The sequence below is a fragment of the Pimephales promelas genome, chromosome 21 (assembly GCF_988280905.1).
Source record: "Pimephales promelas chromosome 21, fPimPro1.hap1.1, whole genome shotgun sequence".
NCBI lineage: Eukaryota > Metazoa > Chordata > Actinopteri > Cypriniformes > Leuciscidae > Pimephales > Pimephales promelas.
The window spans coordinates 27855958-27875572 of NC_142789.1; the positions used below are offsets into that span (position 1 = coordinate 27855958).

At 36.6% G+C, this 19615-nt stretch overlaps 1 protein-coding gene across 10 annotated transcripts in view; it reads left to right on the forward strand.

Annotated features, from left to right (window-relative positions):
- camta1b (calmodulin binding transcription activator 1b) overlaps positions 1–19615 on the forward strand; it is a 302050-nt gene that overhangs the window by 247552 nt on the left and 34883 nt on the right. For all 10 annotated transcript variants that reach the window (XM_089125207.1, XM_039673486.2, XM_089125205.1 and 7 more), the window contains one exon: positions 5127–5198. In XM_089125207.1, the coding sequence (XP_088981333.1) occupies positions 5127–5198 (72 nt within the window). The remainder of the gene's footprint in view (positions 1–5126; positions 5199–19615) is intronic.

Consider the following 19615-nt stretch of genomic DNA (forward strand, 5'->3'; position numbering starts at 1 on the left):
CGCAATTGCGAGATAAAAAGTCGCAATTCTGAGAAATAAAGTTGCAATTGCTAGATATAAAGTCGCAATTCTGAGAAATAAAGTTGCAATTCTGAGAAATCAAGTCGCAATTCTGAGAAATAAAGTTGCAATTGCTAGATATAAAGTCGCAATTCTGAGAAATAAAGTTGCAATTCTGAGAAATCAAGTCGCAATTCTGAGAAATAAAGTTGCAATTCTGAGAAATAAAGTCGCAATTGCGAGATAAAAATTCGCAATTCTGAGAAATAAAGTTGCAATTGCTAGATATAAAGTCGCAATTCTGAGAAATAAAGTCGCAATTCTGAGAAATAAAGTCGCAATTCTGAGAAATCAAGTCGCAATTCTGAGAAATAAAGTCGCAATTGCGAGATACAAAGTCGCAATTCTGAGAAATAAAGTTGCAGTTGCGAGATATAAAGTCACAATTCTGAGAAAAAAGACAGAATTGACTATTTACATCTCGCAATTCTGACTTTATAACATAATTGCGAGTATATTAAGTTATCAGGTCAATTCTAAAAAACAGAATTGTGAGATACAGAATAGTTTATATCTCACAATTCTGACTTTACAACATGCAATTTCCACTTTATATCATGCATTTCTGACTTTATCACACGCAATAGCGACTTTATATCTCGCATTTCTAAGAATAGTGAGATTCGAAATTACCTTTTTTATTTTTTATTCTGTTGCGGAAACAAGCTTCCATAGTTCTCTCTCTCCACCCCACCCCCCCCCACCCCCTCTGACATGAGAATTAAACAGGCTGTTTTTGCTGCTGACTTCTGTTGTGATTGGCTAACCTCTTCACATGTGCGATGGGAAATGAACAACGCCCACGCCGAGCTGCTGAATATTAAATAGCCGTTAATATGTAAATGTAATCGGTCATATGTAAATGTGCTCATGATTCTGATATCATCATCATCATGATGAATAGTTTTTTTTTTTAAGCTTAGATTCAATAAATGGTCTGTAGAGGGAGATTTGTGATGTAGTTTAGGCTAGATAGTCTATCAAATTAGAAAAAATTCCATATATTCAAAAATTCCTGTATTCCATAATGAGCTTGGTGTGAGAGTCCATTTCAGTTTTAATGTGACCTCGTTGTGTCCTTGACATACAGCATCACTGAAAATGTCAGTATGATATTTTAACGTTTTTATAGAGGTTTCAGATTCATAATTATTAAAAGTTCATGCAGTAAAAATCGACTTAGGAGATTAAAATGTCGTGTAGAGCCCGGGTTATTACAGTCAAATAAAACTATAAAAAAAACATAAAAACATTTGAAATAAAATAAACAATAACTTATTTTACTTCAGCCACTTTTCAAGGAAAAATGTAATTAATAAAAACGAATTATTAATAAAACTGATTATAGTATTGATGCTAAAATAGTAAGTGTGTAGTGTGCTTGTCACCATTTGAAAAAGCAGCAAGCCAGAGTTCTCCCCAGAGTTCATTGTCCTATCCTATGAAAACAACATATCAGTGTCCCGAGAAAACCATGTATGGCAGAATGAGGCAAAGACTCATATTTCTCCTGTAGGAGATAGCTAGATATTGACATCCAATTCAGCAGCGATATACCCAGCTGAAAGGCACCTTGGCGCCTGTGTTTGTGTGTGTTTGTGTGTGTGAGCACGTTACTGTGCGTGGGAGCGTATCTCAGACACGACGGTGGCGCTGATCTAATCGTGTGAATGTAATTAGGCTTTAATTGCTCAGCGTGTGGGCCTCTGGCATCTGTCTGGGCCACAGACGGCAAATAATGCCCTCTGACGCTGTCATCTTCTAATCTCACTGTTACCAAACACCTCAGCAGCACAACTCCCTCTGAAACCACACACCTCCGCGCCGCTCATGACGACACACTTTCACTGTACTTCATTTGCAACGCTCATCAGTGTTGGAAGTAACCTAAACGTTCAGATAGTCCGCTGTGTCTTTTACACATGCTCATGGTTTAGAATAAGACATAAGAATGATCAATAAAGGTCTACGGAGTCAGCATGGCAACAGGAAGTGACGTAATTCTCAAAGTGTGAAAAAAATGGGTGTAGGATTTAAGCAGTTTTTACAAAGAAATGGCAAGTAACCAATTAAGCAGAAAGTCTGAAATAATGTTTTCTTGTAAAATGTACTTCTTAAAGTAAAATGTACTTCTTAAACTTAAAAAAAATATGATAGTGTATTTAGATTATCACTGTAAAAAATAATCCTGTAAAAAAACGGTAAACTACTGGCAGCTGTGGTTGCCAGCATCATACTGTAAAATTACGGAGTGTTACTGTTTTTGAAACTAACAGCTAAATACTGTATTGTCAGCTACAGTATTAAACTTTAATTTAACAGATATATGCTCAAACACAAAAACAGTAATAGACCATATAGTTATGGTATGATGCTGGCATGCCAGTAGTTTACTGTTTTTTTGCAGGATTATTTTTTACAGTTGTAACCCTCTTAGAATAGTGTTTATTGTTTTTTATTCTTGTAAAATTTGTGTTCTTTGTTGCAAAAATTAAATAAATTAATTAATTAATTAATAATGAGTCTTTGGATTCAAAAAATTATAATATTATTAATCATTTACCAGCATTTAAAAATGATGAATTTACTTTGGAACCATTGAAAGAGATTTTGTTCCTTTTTTTCTCAATTCTTTTTTATTTTATTTTTGCATTAAAATGTGTTTTATTTAATGTCAAATAATACTGTCACCTTAATTAAGAGACTTATGCTATGTCAGAAAATAACAAATTTAATGTAATTATCTTCTGATCGCTACATACATCAAGATACTGTGTCCCTCACTCGCTTCAATATAGTTAGCTCTTTGCTATAGCAGTTTGTCACATGAAAATGGCTTGACTGTAAATTTAACTACTTCAAATTATGAGTAGCTTGTAGCTTTCCTAACACTGGATTTAGTGTGTGTGTGTGTGTGTGTGTGTGTGTGTGTGTGTGTGTGTGTGTGTGTGTGTGTGTGTGTGTGTGTGTGTGTGTGTGTGTGTGTGTGTGTGTGTGTGTGTGTGATATGAGTTCATTCCTGTAAAATTCATCCAGCCAAATATACAATAAGATCTGTGACAGGTCTCGTAATCCAGTGCTGTAAATAGACTTACAGTCCTCCTGTTATTGACCCGATATGAAGGACACTAGTTACACACACACACACACACACACACACACTGAGTGTCTGAAGATCACGTCCCACTCGATATTTTTATCTGGTTATAAACAGAGTCATACGAGGAAGGATTGTGTCGTTTTTATATTACAGAATAAGGGAACAAGAAAGCGGGTGTATATATGTCTGTGTGTGTATAATATTATGATTAACAACCTTCATTCTCCTCAATGTTCAGATTTGTGTCTGTACAGAGCTGTAATATGCATTGAGTTATTGTGCTGATGGTTTGCTGATGGGTGTTTTTGCAATATATTGGGTTTCCCAAAGAACCTTTCAGTAAACCGTTCAGTTAAACATTTTGTTCTTAGTGTGAACAACATTTTAATAAAAACTAAATAACCTTTGGATAGGGCTCTTCATGGAACCATTAAACCTTTATTTTTAGAGTGTGTTCACACATGGCATGTTTGGTTGGATTAAAACGAACCATGGTGAGATTCCTAGTGAAGTGAGAACGCTGCCATCCGAACCCTGGTGCACACTAAACGCTTTTGGTCTCGGCCCGTTTCCAAACCACCTCTGGTGCGGTTCGAGTGACCAAAGACATGTAAACGAAGCAAAAACAGGACATGATGTCACAAGATGTGACCCTAAAAAGGACAGAATGCTCTGTTTTTTCTTGTCATAGTTGCTATGTTGGCCATCACAGTTCGGTACGGGCGTCAGAACCACGTCAGAACCAGATCTTCGTTTGTGTGTGTGACGGAGGTATTCCCGCTGCGGTTTTGACTCTTTTGCACATTTTATAAGCTCTTCTCGAGTTCTCAGCTAGTCAAAATCCCATCATACAGGCTATCCACAAGTTTCCGAGGGGCGCTCCTGTAAAATATAAAGTGGGTGAGGCGGCGGAAGTAGCATTCCAATGGTGTTTTGTGTGTTAGTTAGCGAAGAGGCTAGCTGTTTTTCGGAGAATTATTTTACTATTTAAAGACGCAAATCTTTATGAGAGATGTCGTTACGGAGCTCGGGGGCAACATGTGCTGTTCGGGGTTGTATGTATAACCAGACTAAACTAATTCAGTGGCTTAAACGTGATTGTTTTGAACGAAATCAGAGTGATCCTGCCAGAGCCCGTCTCTGATCCTGCCAACGACTGTAACGTTAGTTTCCATCACCTCCCAAAAGACGACGAATCTTCCTGTGTACATTTGTTTAAATTCTTAATATTCTATAAAATCTATCAGCATGTGTTTGGCTGTTCGCTACTGATGTTACACCTAAACTCCTAAAGGATCAAAGCCTGAGTTGACATAATACCAAATGTGCCAGTTAATGTATTCAAGCAGCACATTCATTTATACAGTAATTTTGAATAAACTCCAAAGCACAATGACTAAGTGTGTATTTTTTATTTTAATTGTTTGTCAGCTCGCACAACTGTCTGTCACCATGCCTTGATGAGTATTGATTATTAATAATGTTATTATAATACTCCCAACCAACTACTACGGAGGGAAAAAGGTACTGTTATTTCACCCTTTTGAATTTCGTTGTGGTTGTGTTCCCACATCGTTAGCTAGTTTGGATCGCTATAACTTGAATGACTGTCAACTGTTGAATGAACGTGTGTGAAGTATGTCAAGTCGCGCTTTGTTTACCTCGAACCTGAAGACGCGCCCACTTTTGACGCAAGGCCTCATGGGGCGTAGGAAACTTGCGGATACCACGAGTGCATTTAACTTTTTTGGATGTTCGGTAAGTTCTGTAACTAAATATAAGTAAAACCAACCAATCAGGTTGTGAACATATCCTTATGTCTTTAGGTTCAGTGCTAAAATGCCAACGTGAACTCTAAGCGGACCAGGCGAACCGAACTACAAGTGTGAACACACCCTGAGACTGCTGTCTGTCTGTGTTTGTGTGTCAGTGCTTAACTGACGCTGTGCTCTGTGTTTTATTTCAGTGTCTGTATGGCTGCTATGTCCACTCCTCCATCATTCCCACGTTCCACCGCCGCTGTTACTGGCTACTGCAGGTAAGAGTTCAGCTCTGCCACTTACTAACACTAAATACACAACCGAAAGCAACTTTCTTCACCGTACCTTGTAATTCTGGCGTCTTGAGCTCTCCGTCTCTGTTAAATGCATGAACAGTCTGACAGCAATGGCAGTAATTGAGAGTCATAAACACATTTATGGAAGTATATTAGCAGCCAGAGGTCGTCTTACAGAGTAGGCGATCAGTTCTACCGGTAGATGATGCTTTGGGCCTGTTGTCACATCACAGAGCAGATGTCCTTGTTCTATATTTGGCACTTCGTAAGCGAACTACACAGTTCATTTAGGGTGTGCACACACAAGCCTAAATCGATGTGAACCGCTCGGAGACCCGTGAAACTACCCGAGTGTTGTTTGGAGACTGACAGGAACCGTAAGCGAGCGGGACGTGAGGGTTTTTGCACCGCAAGCAGCATCGCCTGAGATGTGCAAGCTTTCATTTCCCAGCCACATCACCGGAGCGGTGCGGGAATCGGTCTCGGCCGACCGCCGATGCTGCTCGCCGTGACATTTACATCATGGGTGACTCGCACACTACCCCTCTAGTGCAGCCCGTATCATGTATATAAGGTGTGTATGTGTGTGAGTCAAGATTTGCCTACATTATTGAGACCAAATGTCCCCTCAAGGATAGTAAAACCTGAAATCGGTTGTGTAAACTGCGCCCGTGAGGATACGACTTAATAAACATACTAAATAATGTCTTCATGGAAATATAAAAATGCAAAGGGTTAGCTTTAGGAGCAGGGGATAGAAAATATTATTAGTGCCGTATAAAAACAATCAGTTCGAAAATCCCCACCATGATAGAAAAGCAAGTGTGAGTGTGTGGGTTTATACCACACCACCAAAACTACACTTTGGGGACTTTCAGGGACAAACGATTCAAATAGGGGTGGTGATGGCGCAGTTCATCGAATGCACACTCCAGAATCTCACCAGAATTAGTAGGTCATCCGAGTTTTTTTGCCTATTGTTTTTCCAATATGTGTATTCTAGAGCCCGACCAATAAAGGATTTTGAAGGCCGATACCGATACAAATATTTTTGGGGTTTTAAAATTCGATATATCGACCGATAATTTTTATTATTTTTTTTCAGAAACGCGCAACAAAACATTAACAGATTTCCCTAACATAGTTATTTGTAGTTATTTATGAGTTTTAACTAAAATAATATGATAAAGCATTTTAAAAAGAAACTTGTTTCTTTTATTGTCACAACAGAAAAGAGGAGCATCAAAATATATTAAAGTTCTGATAAATAAAATAATAATTAGTCCCTACATTGCCTTATAAGCTACCTTATAATGTCAGCTTGCTTATTCCTTTACCTGCACTTTTTAAATTCTTTCCATCAAGCTACAGTAAATCAAACCATTTTCAATCATCAGTTGCTGCCTGCCTTCTAAAACCTACTGTTTAGCGATTCTAAATCCATTACAGAACGACAGTCTGCAACACACACTTGGCGTTGCTGGATTTCACACACGTGTAAAAGAAAAAGCTAACTTTTATGCACAAGATACGTTTGATACTTTTTCTCTATGTCTAAATGTTCACTCCTCGCAAGTATAACTTACATTTTACAATGCAGGGACTGTAACTAGAGATATGATCGTTATAAATTTAGTAATCATTACTTTATTTAGGCAGAAAAAGTTCATTGTGGTTTCCAAGCTCATTAATGTTAACGTTAGCGGTCTTCCACTGATTATAGTGGCATTAGCCTGCTTTGTGGTTAGCTAGTCTATGATGAGCCATAATTTAGCAATAGATAACATCATACTGAAAATTGTAAAACATACATTTTCAAAATAACAGGCCAAGGAGAGATGATTGAAAAGTGTTTCGTCCGTTTTTATTTTATTTTTGAAATATTCATTTATCGACCATTATAACTGCCGATACTGATATTTTGGAAAATGCCTAATATCGGCCGATAATATCGGTCTGGCTCTAGTGTATTGACACATTACTCTGTTGGAGTTGATGGAGTTTGGTTCCTTGCCACTGTTGCCTTGCTTTTGGCTTGCTTTGAGCTTGCTCAGTTGGGGTTATTTAGTGTTTAGCAATGTTGTTGATCTGTGTTGTGCTACTTTCATGTTATCACTGTGAAGCTGCTTTGATACAATCTGTATTGTGAAAAGCGCTATATAAATAAATGTGACTTGACTTGACTTGTTGGCTCACTGTTTAAGTAAAAGTTAACCAGTCAAATGATTGTGAAAAAAAGTATTATGTTAAAACATAACCAACACCATCAGATAACCTTTTCTATTTGTTCATGTTTAACTCAGGTATATCAGCCAAACAAAACTTAAAGTGAATGACTTAAGGGTCAAGAGCCCAACTAACACAGATTGATCACCATAATGGTGACTTAAAATTAGAGCCAGACCGATTTATCGGTAGACCGATATTATCGGCCCATATTAGGCATTTTCCAAACTATCGATATCTGCAGTTATAATGGCCGATAAATGAATATAAAAATAAAAATAAAAAAATAAAAAAACGGACGAAAACCGCTTCAACCATGTCATGAGTTTTGGAGTTGTATAGTTTGTCCACCAGAGGGCACTCTACACCGTCCCTGTTGGCAACACTCGTGTATAACGTGCCACACATCCTGCAACCTGCTGATCCAGGCAATGTACTTATTATTGTTTTATTTATCAGAACTTTAATATATTTTGATGTTCCTCTGTTCTGTTGTGACAATAAAAGAAACAAGTTTCTTTGTAAAATGCATTTTCATATTATTTTAGTTAAAACTGATAAATAACTACAAATAACTAATGTTAGGGAAATCTGTTAATGTTTTGTTGCGTGTTTCTGAAAAAAAAAAAAATATCGGCCGATATATCGGAATATCGGATTTTAAAACCAACAAATATTTGTATCGTATCAGCCTTCAAAATCCTTTATCGGTCGGACTCTAATTAAAATTATGGTTTTCTCCTTCAGTGATTCTGCTTGTTAATATCAGGGTGTCTTCAATATTGGCAATATAAAATAATTTTTTTGTGTACTACATAGAACTATTCTATTTGGGACGCAGCGGCTAACTATATGAGTGAGTTATATGAATCACTCCCTCAACTAGCTAATTATAAAAACTGATTTATTCAGAAGCGAAACGGCACTCTTGTTATCATTCAACTTACAGTGTTTAATTCTTCTCTGACAGTGAGAGAGACACAGGACAGAAAACACTGATCTTATTGTGTCTCTCCACAGTCTTTCCTGCGATGAGAGATGCAAAGAAGCAAAATTAACCACCATCAATCAAAGCTGACGGGCAATAATTCTCTGCATGTGAAACACACTCGCACAAGAACAGAAATGCAGGAAAACTTGAGTTTTAAAATGCAAACTTGCATTCATTTGGCGAACATCACTGTCCAACGGACCGCTGAAAATCATCTCTCAAATCATTTCAATAGGAGAGATTTCAAAGTTAAAACAAAAGATCTTAAACATACTAAACTGTTTTTAATATTATATCAGGAATGTATCATTTACATTTCAATAACATAAGTTACATCAAAAGGAAGTCAGAGGGTGTGCTAGGATCAGTATTGGATGTTAAATTAATAAAAAGTATTATTTATTTATCATATATATATATATATTGCATAACACGAGTATATCAGAAAAAAAAGGGGTTTTAAAGGTTGATGTTGATGTGTGCGTGAGATTACAACTTGTCCTTGGACATTTTTGGTTGCCATAAGGAAAACAGCATATAAATCAAATTAAATGATGTGTTTTTTATCTAAAAATGCAGGACGATTATTTAGGGGATAGAATATACAGTTTGTACAGCATCAAAATCATTGTCTATGGAAAGTCCCCTTAAAACATGGAAATCTAAAGCGTGTGTATGTGTGCACGCCGGTCTAAATAGAGGTCATTGAGGGATGAAAACATAATGCTAAACCATAAAAGAAAAAATGGGGGAAAAAAAAGAAAGAAATCATGTGAGAAGAGCGAGAGAACGCAGCGGTGATAAAGCGAATCTAAGCTGTCGGATTTCTCCCAGTTACAGAGGCTTGAGCTCAGCTGGGCAGGTAAGAATGATTGATTACAGAGAGAGCGAGTCCACCCACATTACACACAGAGAGAGAGAGAGAGAGAGAGAGCAGGTAACCCTACCCATACACATTCACAACACTTAAAACTTTCATCTTTACACCGGCACACCTGCCCAATCACAAGCAGATTATCATCAGCAGCGTTTGATTTATGAAGCAGCGTTTGCTACATATTAATGTTATATCGCAGGATGGTGTCTGCATACAAATAAAGCGCAACAGCGGGGTTCTGAGGTAAAAAATCCCAGTCATTTACTCCATAGAGAAAGAGATTTTTTGTGATAATGTATAAACTAGCCTTCAGCGCAGACCTACTGTGAGCTCTGAGATTGTTAAGCGATGGTGTAAACTTCTAGACTTCTGACAATCATATTAAATAGTGAAGAGGTGTGAGGAGCTCCACCAATCAGAAAGAAGCCACTGTTACCATGGCAAAAGAGCAGGATTGTGGATGTTACTATAGGCTACATAAATGACCCTTTGTGTTATATTATGATTATGATTGGCTAACAGACATTACCGGTCAAGTTTGAGTATCTCTTATTATACACACCAATGCTGCATTTATTTGATCAGAAATGAAGTAAAACAGTTATATTGCGGAATATTATGACAATTTATATATATATATTTTTTTAAAAATGTTCCTGTGAACAAAGCTGAATTTTCAACATCTTTACTCCAGTCTTCAGTGTCACATTTGCTGATGTGCTGCTCAATATTTCTCATTAATCAATGTTTAATATTAATATTTTGGTGAATGGAAAGTTCAAAAGAACAGTATTTACATGAAACAGACATATAACTTTAAAAATGGCTTTACTGTTACTTTTGATCAATTTAATGCATCCTTGCTGTATTAATTTCCTAAAAATCGCCCTGACCGCAAACTTTTAAAAGGGACTGTATAATTTAGGAGGATACCGTGCTTCTGAATATATATCAAAGTTTTGTCCAAATATATAGTGTAAAAATGAAAATTCTATATCTAAGCAATACAATTGTGGCAACAGATTACAAGCAATATTATTAATTAAATTTAACAAATTAGAATTGAGTTATAATTAATCAAATGAATTCCTTAAAAGTTAACCAGTAATGAGTAAAAGTTAAACAGTCAAATGATTGTATATATAAAAAAAAAAAAAACAGATAACCTATTCTATTTGTTCATCTGACTGTTATAACTCGGGTATATCAGCCAAACAAAACTTAAAGTGAATAATTTAAGGGTCAAGAGCCCAACTAAAACACACATTGATCACCATAATGGTGACTTAAAATTATGTTTTTTCTCCCTCAGTGATTCTGCTTGTTAACATCACGTGTCTTCAGTATTGGCAATATAAAATAAAGAGTTCTTCCTTCATCTTTGACTCTGTTATTCAGATATTTTTATTTATTTTTGGTGTAAATTTTACTCAAGAATTAATTTGATTAATTATTACTCAGTTCTAATTTGTTAAATGTAATTAATAGTATTGCTTGTAATCTGTTTTATTGATTAGATATAGCGTATTCATTTTTAAAGTGTACATTTCAAAACCAGTCATGAAATATTGATATTAGCCCTTTGATATGATGATTAAAGTGTTAGCAGTTAGCAGTCAGCTGATAAAACACATGCAGGAAGTGTGGTGTTGTTCTGCACATGTAAAGAGGGAGCTGAGGAGCCTGTGATCTGAGAGGAACAGAGGGAGGAGTGTGTTAGCGCTCAGAGATGCTCATTGATTTATGCTCCAGCAGAGCAAACTGACTCACAAGGTTACACAGCAGCGATTGCTATACCCGTCACAGCACGCACAAGACCACACCAGCTCTCAGATAGATTAAACACACACACACTAACACACACACCATTTGTGACTGTCAATCACACCTGTCAAGGTCAGTCTTTGTACTTTGGTCACATTCGTCACTTAAAGTTTTTGAAACTTAAGAAGCCCACAGGACCCCAATTGGGTTACACTATATTTCAATGGTTTACTTTAGACATTCTACTAACTAGAATTAACTTGACAACTACATGTCAATAACTCTTATAGTTGACTGTCGTAGACTCGACTGTTAGGGTTTGGCTTAGTAGAATAAGTTGACATGTTGTTGCAAAGTTACTTTCTTTCTTACTTAAATTATATTTTTCCCAGTTGCTTAAAATGTCTAAATAATAAAAGCAGAACAAGATTTTTTTTTTTTAAGATTTTTTAAAAAAACTGAATAATGAAAAAAATGAATAATGAAATTTAAATTTTTTTTACTGTTAACAATGTTAAAATAAATAATGAAATAAAAAAGCAGAAAAAGAACGATTTTTTATGTTGTTTAATATACGGAAGCGTATTGCATTCACTTGAGGAAAAAAATCGACTCTAAAATCGTTTTTCTAAAATAACGCGTTAATTATCTCAGAAATACGAGAGAATTTTTCGTGGGAAAAAAGTTTTTGCTCTGTTTTTAAGTTAATGACTTAATTATCTCAAAATTATGAGTAACTCATTAATTCATAAAAAACATTTCAAGAAAAATGGCTCTCATAATTCTAAGATAATTAAATCTTTAATTCAGAAAAACAGAGCAAAAACTTTTTTTCCCATGAAAAATTCTCTCATAATTCTGAGATAATTAATTCGTTAATTCACCTGAAGTGAATGCAGTACGTTTCCGTATATTTTAAACATAAAAATATTCCGTAAAAATACATGTAAATACATGATAAAATATTTGTTTTGTTAAAAAGTTCAAATATACAGTATAATAAAATTAAAGAAAACCTTTTCTGATGTTAAAATCACATTATGAATGCATTTTTCCTTGAATATGTAAAATATGTCATATAAATACGTTCAAATACTTTGTCAGAGCTGGTCACTTTGGTGTGTAAATGTGAAGTTTATGGGCAGGATAAGCTGCAGTGTTGACCAGTCAGAAGTGTAGACTAGTTACGCTTCGTCTCTCAGTACCGGAGGCTACAGACGGCCCCAAAAGAGCCTTTTATTTATTCATTCAGCCATGCATTTTGCCGGCGGTCGGCAGAGGCGTCTGAAACCCTGTATGGCGAGTGACATGATTGCTGTTTACCATGCGTGTCATCTGAATCTTTATAAGTGAGAATGTTTTTTAACGTCTATATGGAGCATTAAGGGTTGAAAAATGCAAATCACACACTGTGAGGAAATGCAGAAGTTCCCCACATTCTCTTTACGCTCTCTTTCTTTTTAACCACCTTTTTTTGATTTCATGTCTTTTGACAGCCTGTTGAAATTGTGACCACATTCTTGTATTGCAGTTGACCCGTTCATTCACTTCCATTTCATGCTGAGTAAAGCAAAGCCATTTGCTCTTTCCGCCGGGCATTAGGGAGCGTTGTGGAGTCTCGGCTGGACACACTGCACAACTGCACTTATTACAGCGTTAACATTCACCTTCAGCTTCACTGCAAACACAAGCACACACACACGCTGCTTCGTTCAGAGCACACGTATTCATAGTCACAGCACCTTTTTAAAGGAGGAAATCAATATGGACCCAGTTTACTTTCTTAAAGTCCCCCTGTAGTCAATCATTTTAACCCTTAAAGGAGTAGTTCACTTTTAAAAAAAAAACTTTTGCGGATAATTTACTCACCCCCATGTCATCCAAGATGTCCACGTCTTTCTTTCTTCAGTCGAAAACAAATTAAGGTTTTTGATGAAAACATTCCAGGATTGTTCTCCATATAATGGACTTCATTGGGAACCAAATGGTTCAAGGTCCAAATGAGAGATCACTTCCGGCGCTTTCATTTCGTGTCTTAGGGTATCAATGTGTACTTACATTTACGAGTCATTAAATCATGTTTAATTTGGACTTCTCTATGCATGCTCTTTGAGGTGGTGACCATAGACCTCCATTATATGACTGACAGACAAGAACGGTTTGACCTAAAAATATCAAAATTGAAATTACTGTGGAAAAAGCACTGTTATTTCCCAAAAAGACTAACTTGAAAAGTGAAAGCCATGACTTTAGCACCCTCTTAAGCCCTCCGTCTGAACACTACATGACATATCCAAGCCTTCCTTGAGGAGAACTGAGCCTCCCTTTGCCCGCCAACCTGAGAGCGGTGAAAACACACACACACACATGCATTCGTTGAAATCCACAGATCCTCAGGAGATGATTGTGACCTCCACTCACAGGAGGTGCTGAGACAAATGTGGCGTGTTGTGGAGCCAGTGAGCCATTAGTGCTGTTTTCCCCTTGACCTCTCCGTCAGGAACAGCCATTATGCCATTGTTCGAACAAAAACCTCAAGGTGGGTTCAGTGTTATAAAGCCCGGCAGGTTTCGTCTGGAAGTAGTAGTTTCTGAGAACATATGTATGTGTGTGTGTGAGTGTTTGAGAGACAGACCAACAGAGGAAGAACAGCAAAAGTCGAGGAGCAAGAGCTCACATCCCATTAAATAATACATCCTTCCTGAAGGCCTTAAGGTAGCGCTGAAGCGTTCTGCTGTATGATTACAGGCTGACACACACACACACACACCCTCACCAGCCCGGCAAACGGGAAGACATGCGGACGCTAGATATCGCTTGTAAGCTAAATAAAAGCTGAAAAGTTCTTCAACAAAAGGAAAGCGATATATCCAGATTTGGGTGGTTTGTTACTAACCGTGAAGCTCCAGAACAGTATCAGGAGCACAAAGACCTCTTCGCCCGCCGGCACGTCCCAGACCGTGAGAAACAGGATTTGTCTGCTCATGGTTTTGTTCCGGAGCCATTTCATTTTGACCTTGTAACTTTCATTCACATTTTAGCATATTTTTATTCTTTTAAAATGAAATCAGAATTTGAATTAAAATAATGAAATATTATCTAAGTAAATTAGCTGTCAAAACAATGAATCGCATCTAACTTTGAAAATTGAAAATTTCAGTAATACAAATTAAAAGGTGAGACTATATAAACTATAGACTCATTACATGCAAAGTGAGATATGTCAAGCCTTTATTAGTTATAATTGTGATGATTATGGCTTACAGCTTATGAAAACCCCAAATTTGAATATGAAAAGGTTTTCATAGCTGTAATCCATAATCATCAAAATTATAAGAAATAAAGGCTTGAAAAATCTCACTTTGCATGTAATGAGTCTATATAATATATTAGTTTCACCTTTTAAGCTGAATTAGTGAAATAAATGAACTTTTGCATGATATTCTAATTTTTCGAGTTTCACCTGTATATATTGTGTGTTCGTGTCTATATATTTATAGAAATAATTTCTTATTAATTTTATACAATTATATATTGTATACAATTACAATTTTATACATTAAACAGTTTAGTTATTTTAATAAATTATATCCTAGATATCTTGGATGACAGGGGGGTGAGTAAATTATCAGCAAAAGTTTTTTCAAAAGTGAACTACTCCTTTAATCTGGGAACATTGTGAAATCACATTTACCAATAAATAAACATGCAAGGTGTGAGGGATGTGTGGAATTGTGATTTGATAGGCAGTGAAATTCTGTGAGAAACTGTGGAGCTTTAGTTTCATTTCTGGTTAAGCCAATAAAACTCAATAAAACTGAAAGTGAATAGAGGAGGAGAGAGCGATACATCACTGAACAGTCTCTTCTCTAGAAGGTTCTCTTGACTTTCGACTTCAGGTCTATCCCACCAGATCAGGGAGAAAGAGAGAGCAAATGAAAGAAAAGAGGAGAGAAAATAACAGCTGAAAAACATCACAAAGGCCCAGCTGCTAATTGAAAAGAGAGCAAATTAATTACGGTAATGAAGCAATTAAAGCGCTGTCACGCCACCAAGCCTCTCTTTAAGTCCGGTAAGCATTTTGTTTCTCAAGCATTCCCCCGGTGTCCGTGTGCAGGAACCGCTTCCCCTCGTTCATCTGTGTCTTCTCCTTCATTTACACGGTTTCAATCTAGTGCAACACAGACACAAATGGTAAGGAACGAGTTGAAATGGGATATTTTGCCCAGTAGAGTAAAACAGAAGGTCAAACAGAGGTCACATCATGATAAACGTATGTATATTGCAATACATAATCATGTCGTCAAGTAAAAACAGTCGATTTTAAGCATCAGCAAATGCCAAAAGACGAAAAAAAACCTAAAGGAGTAGTTCACTTTTGAAAAAACTTTTGCTGATAATTTACTCGCCCCCATGTCATCCAAGATGTCCATGTCTTTCTTTCTTCAGTCGAAAAGAAATGAAGGTTTTTGATGAAAACATTCCAGGATTTTCTCCATATAATGGACTTCAATGGGGTCCAAACGGCGGAAGGTCCAAAAGACAGTTTTAGTGGGCTTTCAAAGGGCTTTAAACGATTTCAGACGATGAATAAGGGTCTTATCAAGCAAAACGATCGCTCATTTAATAAATAAATACATTTTAAGTTTTATAAGCACACATGCTCGCCTTGCTCTGTTCTGTGATGCGCGTTCGTGACTCTCCTGTTCGAACTCGTTCATCAAAATGAGCAATCAATATTTTGACGCTCAAATATTCTCAAAAAAAATATTTATAACTGTTTTTTTCCCCTTTATACTTTAATGTGTTTCATTGATGTACACAAACAAAGTTTTAAATGGACATTTTGCATGGCCACACACACATTCAAATCACACATGATGATGTTCGCTTCTCAGCCTTTTCATTAAATCAGACCTTGCATGCAAAGATAGATTTATTTACTTTGAGACCATCATGCATCGGTTTTTCTGAGACTCGTGCACGAGGAACAGAGATGAACTTTATTTAAATTTAAATTATACTTTTATAATCTAATATATTTTACAGTAATGAAAGTCATCCTGCCATCGTAAATAAAATTAATTACTATCATTCATACTTTTGTCATTTAAATAATTATGTTTTTGTCCAGTCTTTTTCTCTCTCACGCATGCTTTTTTTTCTGCATCTGTGTTTTAATGATTAATGCTGTATTGATGTCCTCAATTAATTTCCTGTTATGCCACAGTAGATCTTCTCAACTCTCTTGCACATCTCCATTTGCTTAAGAGACGTCTCTATTCCCCGTGGCAGATGCCTGTCAGTAGAGCTGCATGTGAGTTCATTTGTATTCATGTGGGTCTGTGCGTATAAATAAAAGTGAGGAAAAATGATTAACACTTTGATTCTGGTGTCCACTAACACTCATCTTTAAAAAAATAAAGAAATAACTGTTCAGGATGTAATAAAATCAATGATGAGCTTTTGACCCTTATAATTTATAATTTATAATTTTATATGCCATTGTTTTTTTTTAATTAATAAATATATATATATATATTTACCCCATTTTTTTGAAAACATATATGATAATAAATTTGAATAATTCTATTATTGAAGTAGAAAGAACCATGACTTTGATTTGATAATTCATGCAACAAAGGGTTAATACAGCACTTCAGGCTCTTTTCCTCTCAAAATCTCTCTTTTGAAACGTGTGTATTCATGTTTTAATGTCATAATGAATAGCATCAATGGGAAGAATACTTTAGACAGCTTGAAGGAAGCCACAGCAAACAGCTTGTAGATTAAATGATTGGAGAGTCTATAAAGCGCAGATATCAGTGTCAGGAGCCTCTGGGCAGGACAGTGGAGACGGCCCGCACTCACGGTTTAAATGCAGAAAAACCTTGTGTGTGTGTGTGTGTGTGTGTGTGTGTGCGCGCCCTGGGCAGAGAGCAGCTTAATGATGGACACACTGGAACATTCATCATCATGTTCACTGAGTCCAGGGCAGCTATTAAACACAGCCCAGAGTACAACACACACACTAACACAATGCAGACGAGTCACACACATATGCGGTCATTCAGCAGAGACAATATTCCAATCACACACCGTCCGACCGTGTGAACGATAGATGTCACGCGTGTACAGTGTCATGCCTGCAGAATGTCAAACACTGCGGACGCTGTGTGATTCACATTCAGAAGCGTAGTTCGTCCATAAATTAAAGTCAACATGAAATCAAAATGGACATTCTCGTTTTCCGTGACATATAAATCATTTATAATAAATACTACAATATGTGCATGTCATTTTTTTATTTATGTGCCCTCATAATCTTAACAAAAAATAACTCCTTTTGTCTTCTCCGATGAGGGCGGGGCAACCTGTCACTCACTCGAGATCGACCAATAGCAAACCACAACCATCTAATTAATTCCCGATGAGCAAAATCAAGTCCCACCCTATTTGTTCTCGTTCGCAAAGCTGTTTCATTCAAACACACACCACAATAGGGGAAAAATGATATCGCAACTTCCACCTGATGTGTCTTTAAAAGTCTGTCGTCATTTATTCCATATGAAAGTGAAACAGGATTGCGGCTGGAAAGTAAAGCACTGAGGGGAAGATTTTCCGATTTTTTAGTTTTCTCTCCCACAGATCTCATATTTGGTACTATTTCTTATTCATATTGCATTTGTGTGTGTTTTTGAATGTGTGTTTGCTGTGAAGCAGTTTGAATGAGACACACAGCTGAAGTACAGCAGGTGTGAGACGACTTCAGACATTCACAAACTGACACAGACGTGCCTGTAATGCAAGATCCACCTGTGTGGAGAGAGAGAGAGAGAGAGAGAGTATTTATACACTTAATTTATTACCTTCATTAGCTTTGATGAGATGGGAAGCAGTTTATGGTTGAGCTACACTGCAAACATGTGTGTGTGTTTGTGTGTGTGAGTGTGTGTTATCTGTCAAGGCTTGTTGCCAGGTTACAGCCATGTGTTGAAGCTGCTATAAGCAACAGCATGTATTGCACCATTGGGAAGTGAACCAGAGAGAAATGGAGTGAAAACCACTTACAAGATTCAGTTCTGAAACAAGGAAACTTTTGGGGTGAGTCAGCACATCGATCATTGAGGAGAAATTTGAGTGAAACCATCTTAAACATTAAAAAACAACACATCTAGATGACATGCACTTAAAATCGCCTAATAGAGGAAGAGGTTTGACTGACATGATACGACTAACTCAGTTTGCTTTTTATGCGACTTTCAAATCAGCATTACAACAATATTAGATAAATCTGATTGGCAACCCAAGTTCAACAGTTTTTGTGAAGGCTCTACAGAGAGAAACTGCGGGAAAATGTGTGTGCACTGCAAAAAAAAAAATTCGAATCAATATTTCTTTTTTTTAATAAACATCTTAACACCCTTCAAGCAAAGATTGTTTTTCATCTTTTCTTGATGTCTTGCACAAAAAACGTACAAATTTTGTAACACTTTCATTTTGCTTCTTAAGTAAATAACCTTGTTTTACGGGTGTTTAGTGTCATTTTTAGGCCCTTTGGAAGTTTGCTGAGGCCCCCTAGTGGGCTCCGGGTCCCTGGCTGAAAACCACTGTCAAAGATCCTAATTTCACATCCATTTTGTGTTTTATTATATGAAATATTTTGGCCAATTTGATTAAAGTAACACATTTCACAATGTTTAAATACATTCATACAGTGTTGGGAAAGTTCACTTTCTACATGAACTAGTTCAAAGTTCAGTTCACAAATTCATAGTTCATTCATAGTTCACAATTGTGAGATAAGTTCATGGTTCCAAAAAATTAACTAGTTCACTGTTTTTTATTATTATTGCCACAACCCATATACAACCATGCAATTATTTCAACCCGATCTCACAGGAATTCGTGCGAATTTTACGAGGTGGCTAATTCGTAAAAATTCGTACGACCTCACTCGTACGAATTAGTAAGATTTTCGCTAAATCGTACATATTTTACGAGTTGGCTAATTTGTACGACCTCACTCGTACGAATTAGTAAGATTTTTGCTAAATCGTACATATTTTACGAGTTGGCTAATTTGTACGACCTCACTCGTACGAATTAGTAAGATTTTTGCTAAATCGTACATATTTTACGAGTTGGCTAATTCGTATGAATTTGTACGAATGACCTTCCCCTGACCCCGCCCCTAAACCTACCTATCACGTGGGTTTAGACAAATGTACGAATTCGTACGAGTGAGGTCGTATGAATTAGTACGAATTTGCCACTTTTTAATCACTTGTACGAATTCGTACGAATTGGTCATGAGATAGCTTTGTTTGTTTTATCGGCGGGCAAAGTTTGCACAGAAATGTAAGATTTTTCCCATCCTCACCGACCTCGTCTTAAAACTGAACATTCGATACGACGCCTCCTCGATGCTTTGTCGACTGGCGTTGCCAGATTGGGTGTTTTTTCGCAACATATTAAGGCCTGTTTATGTGTGTTTTACGACTGGAAGGCTCTATAGAAATCTGGCACCCTATTGTACAA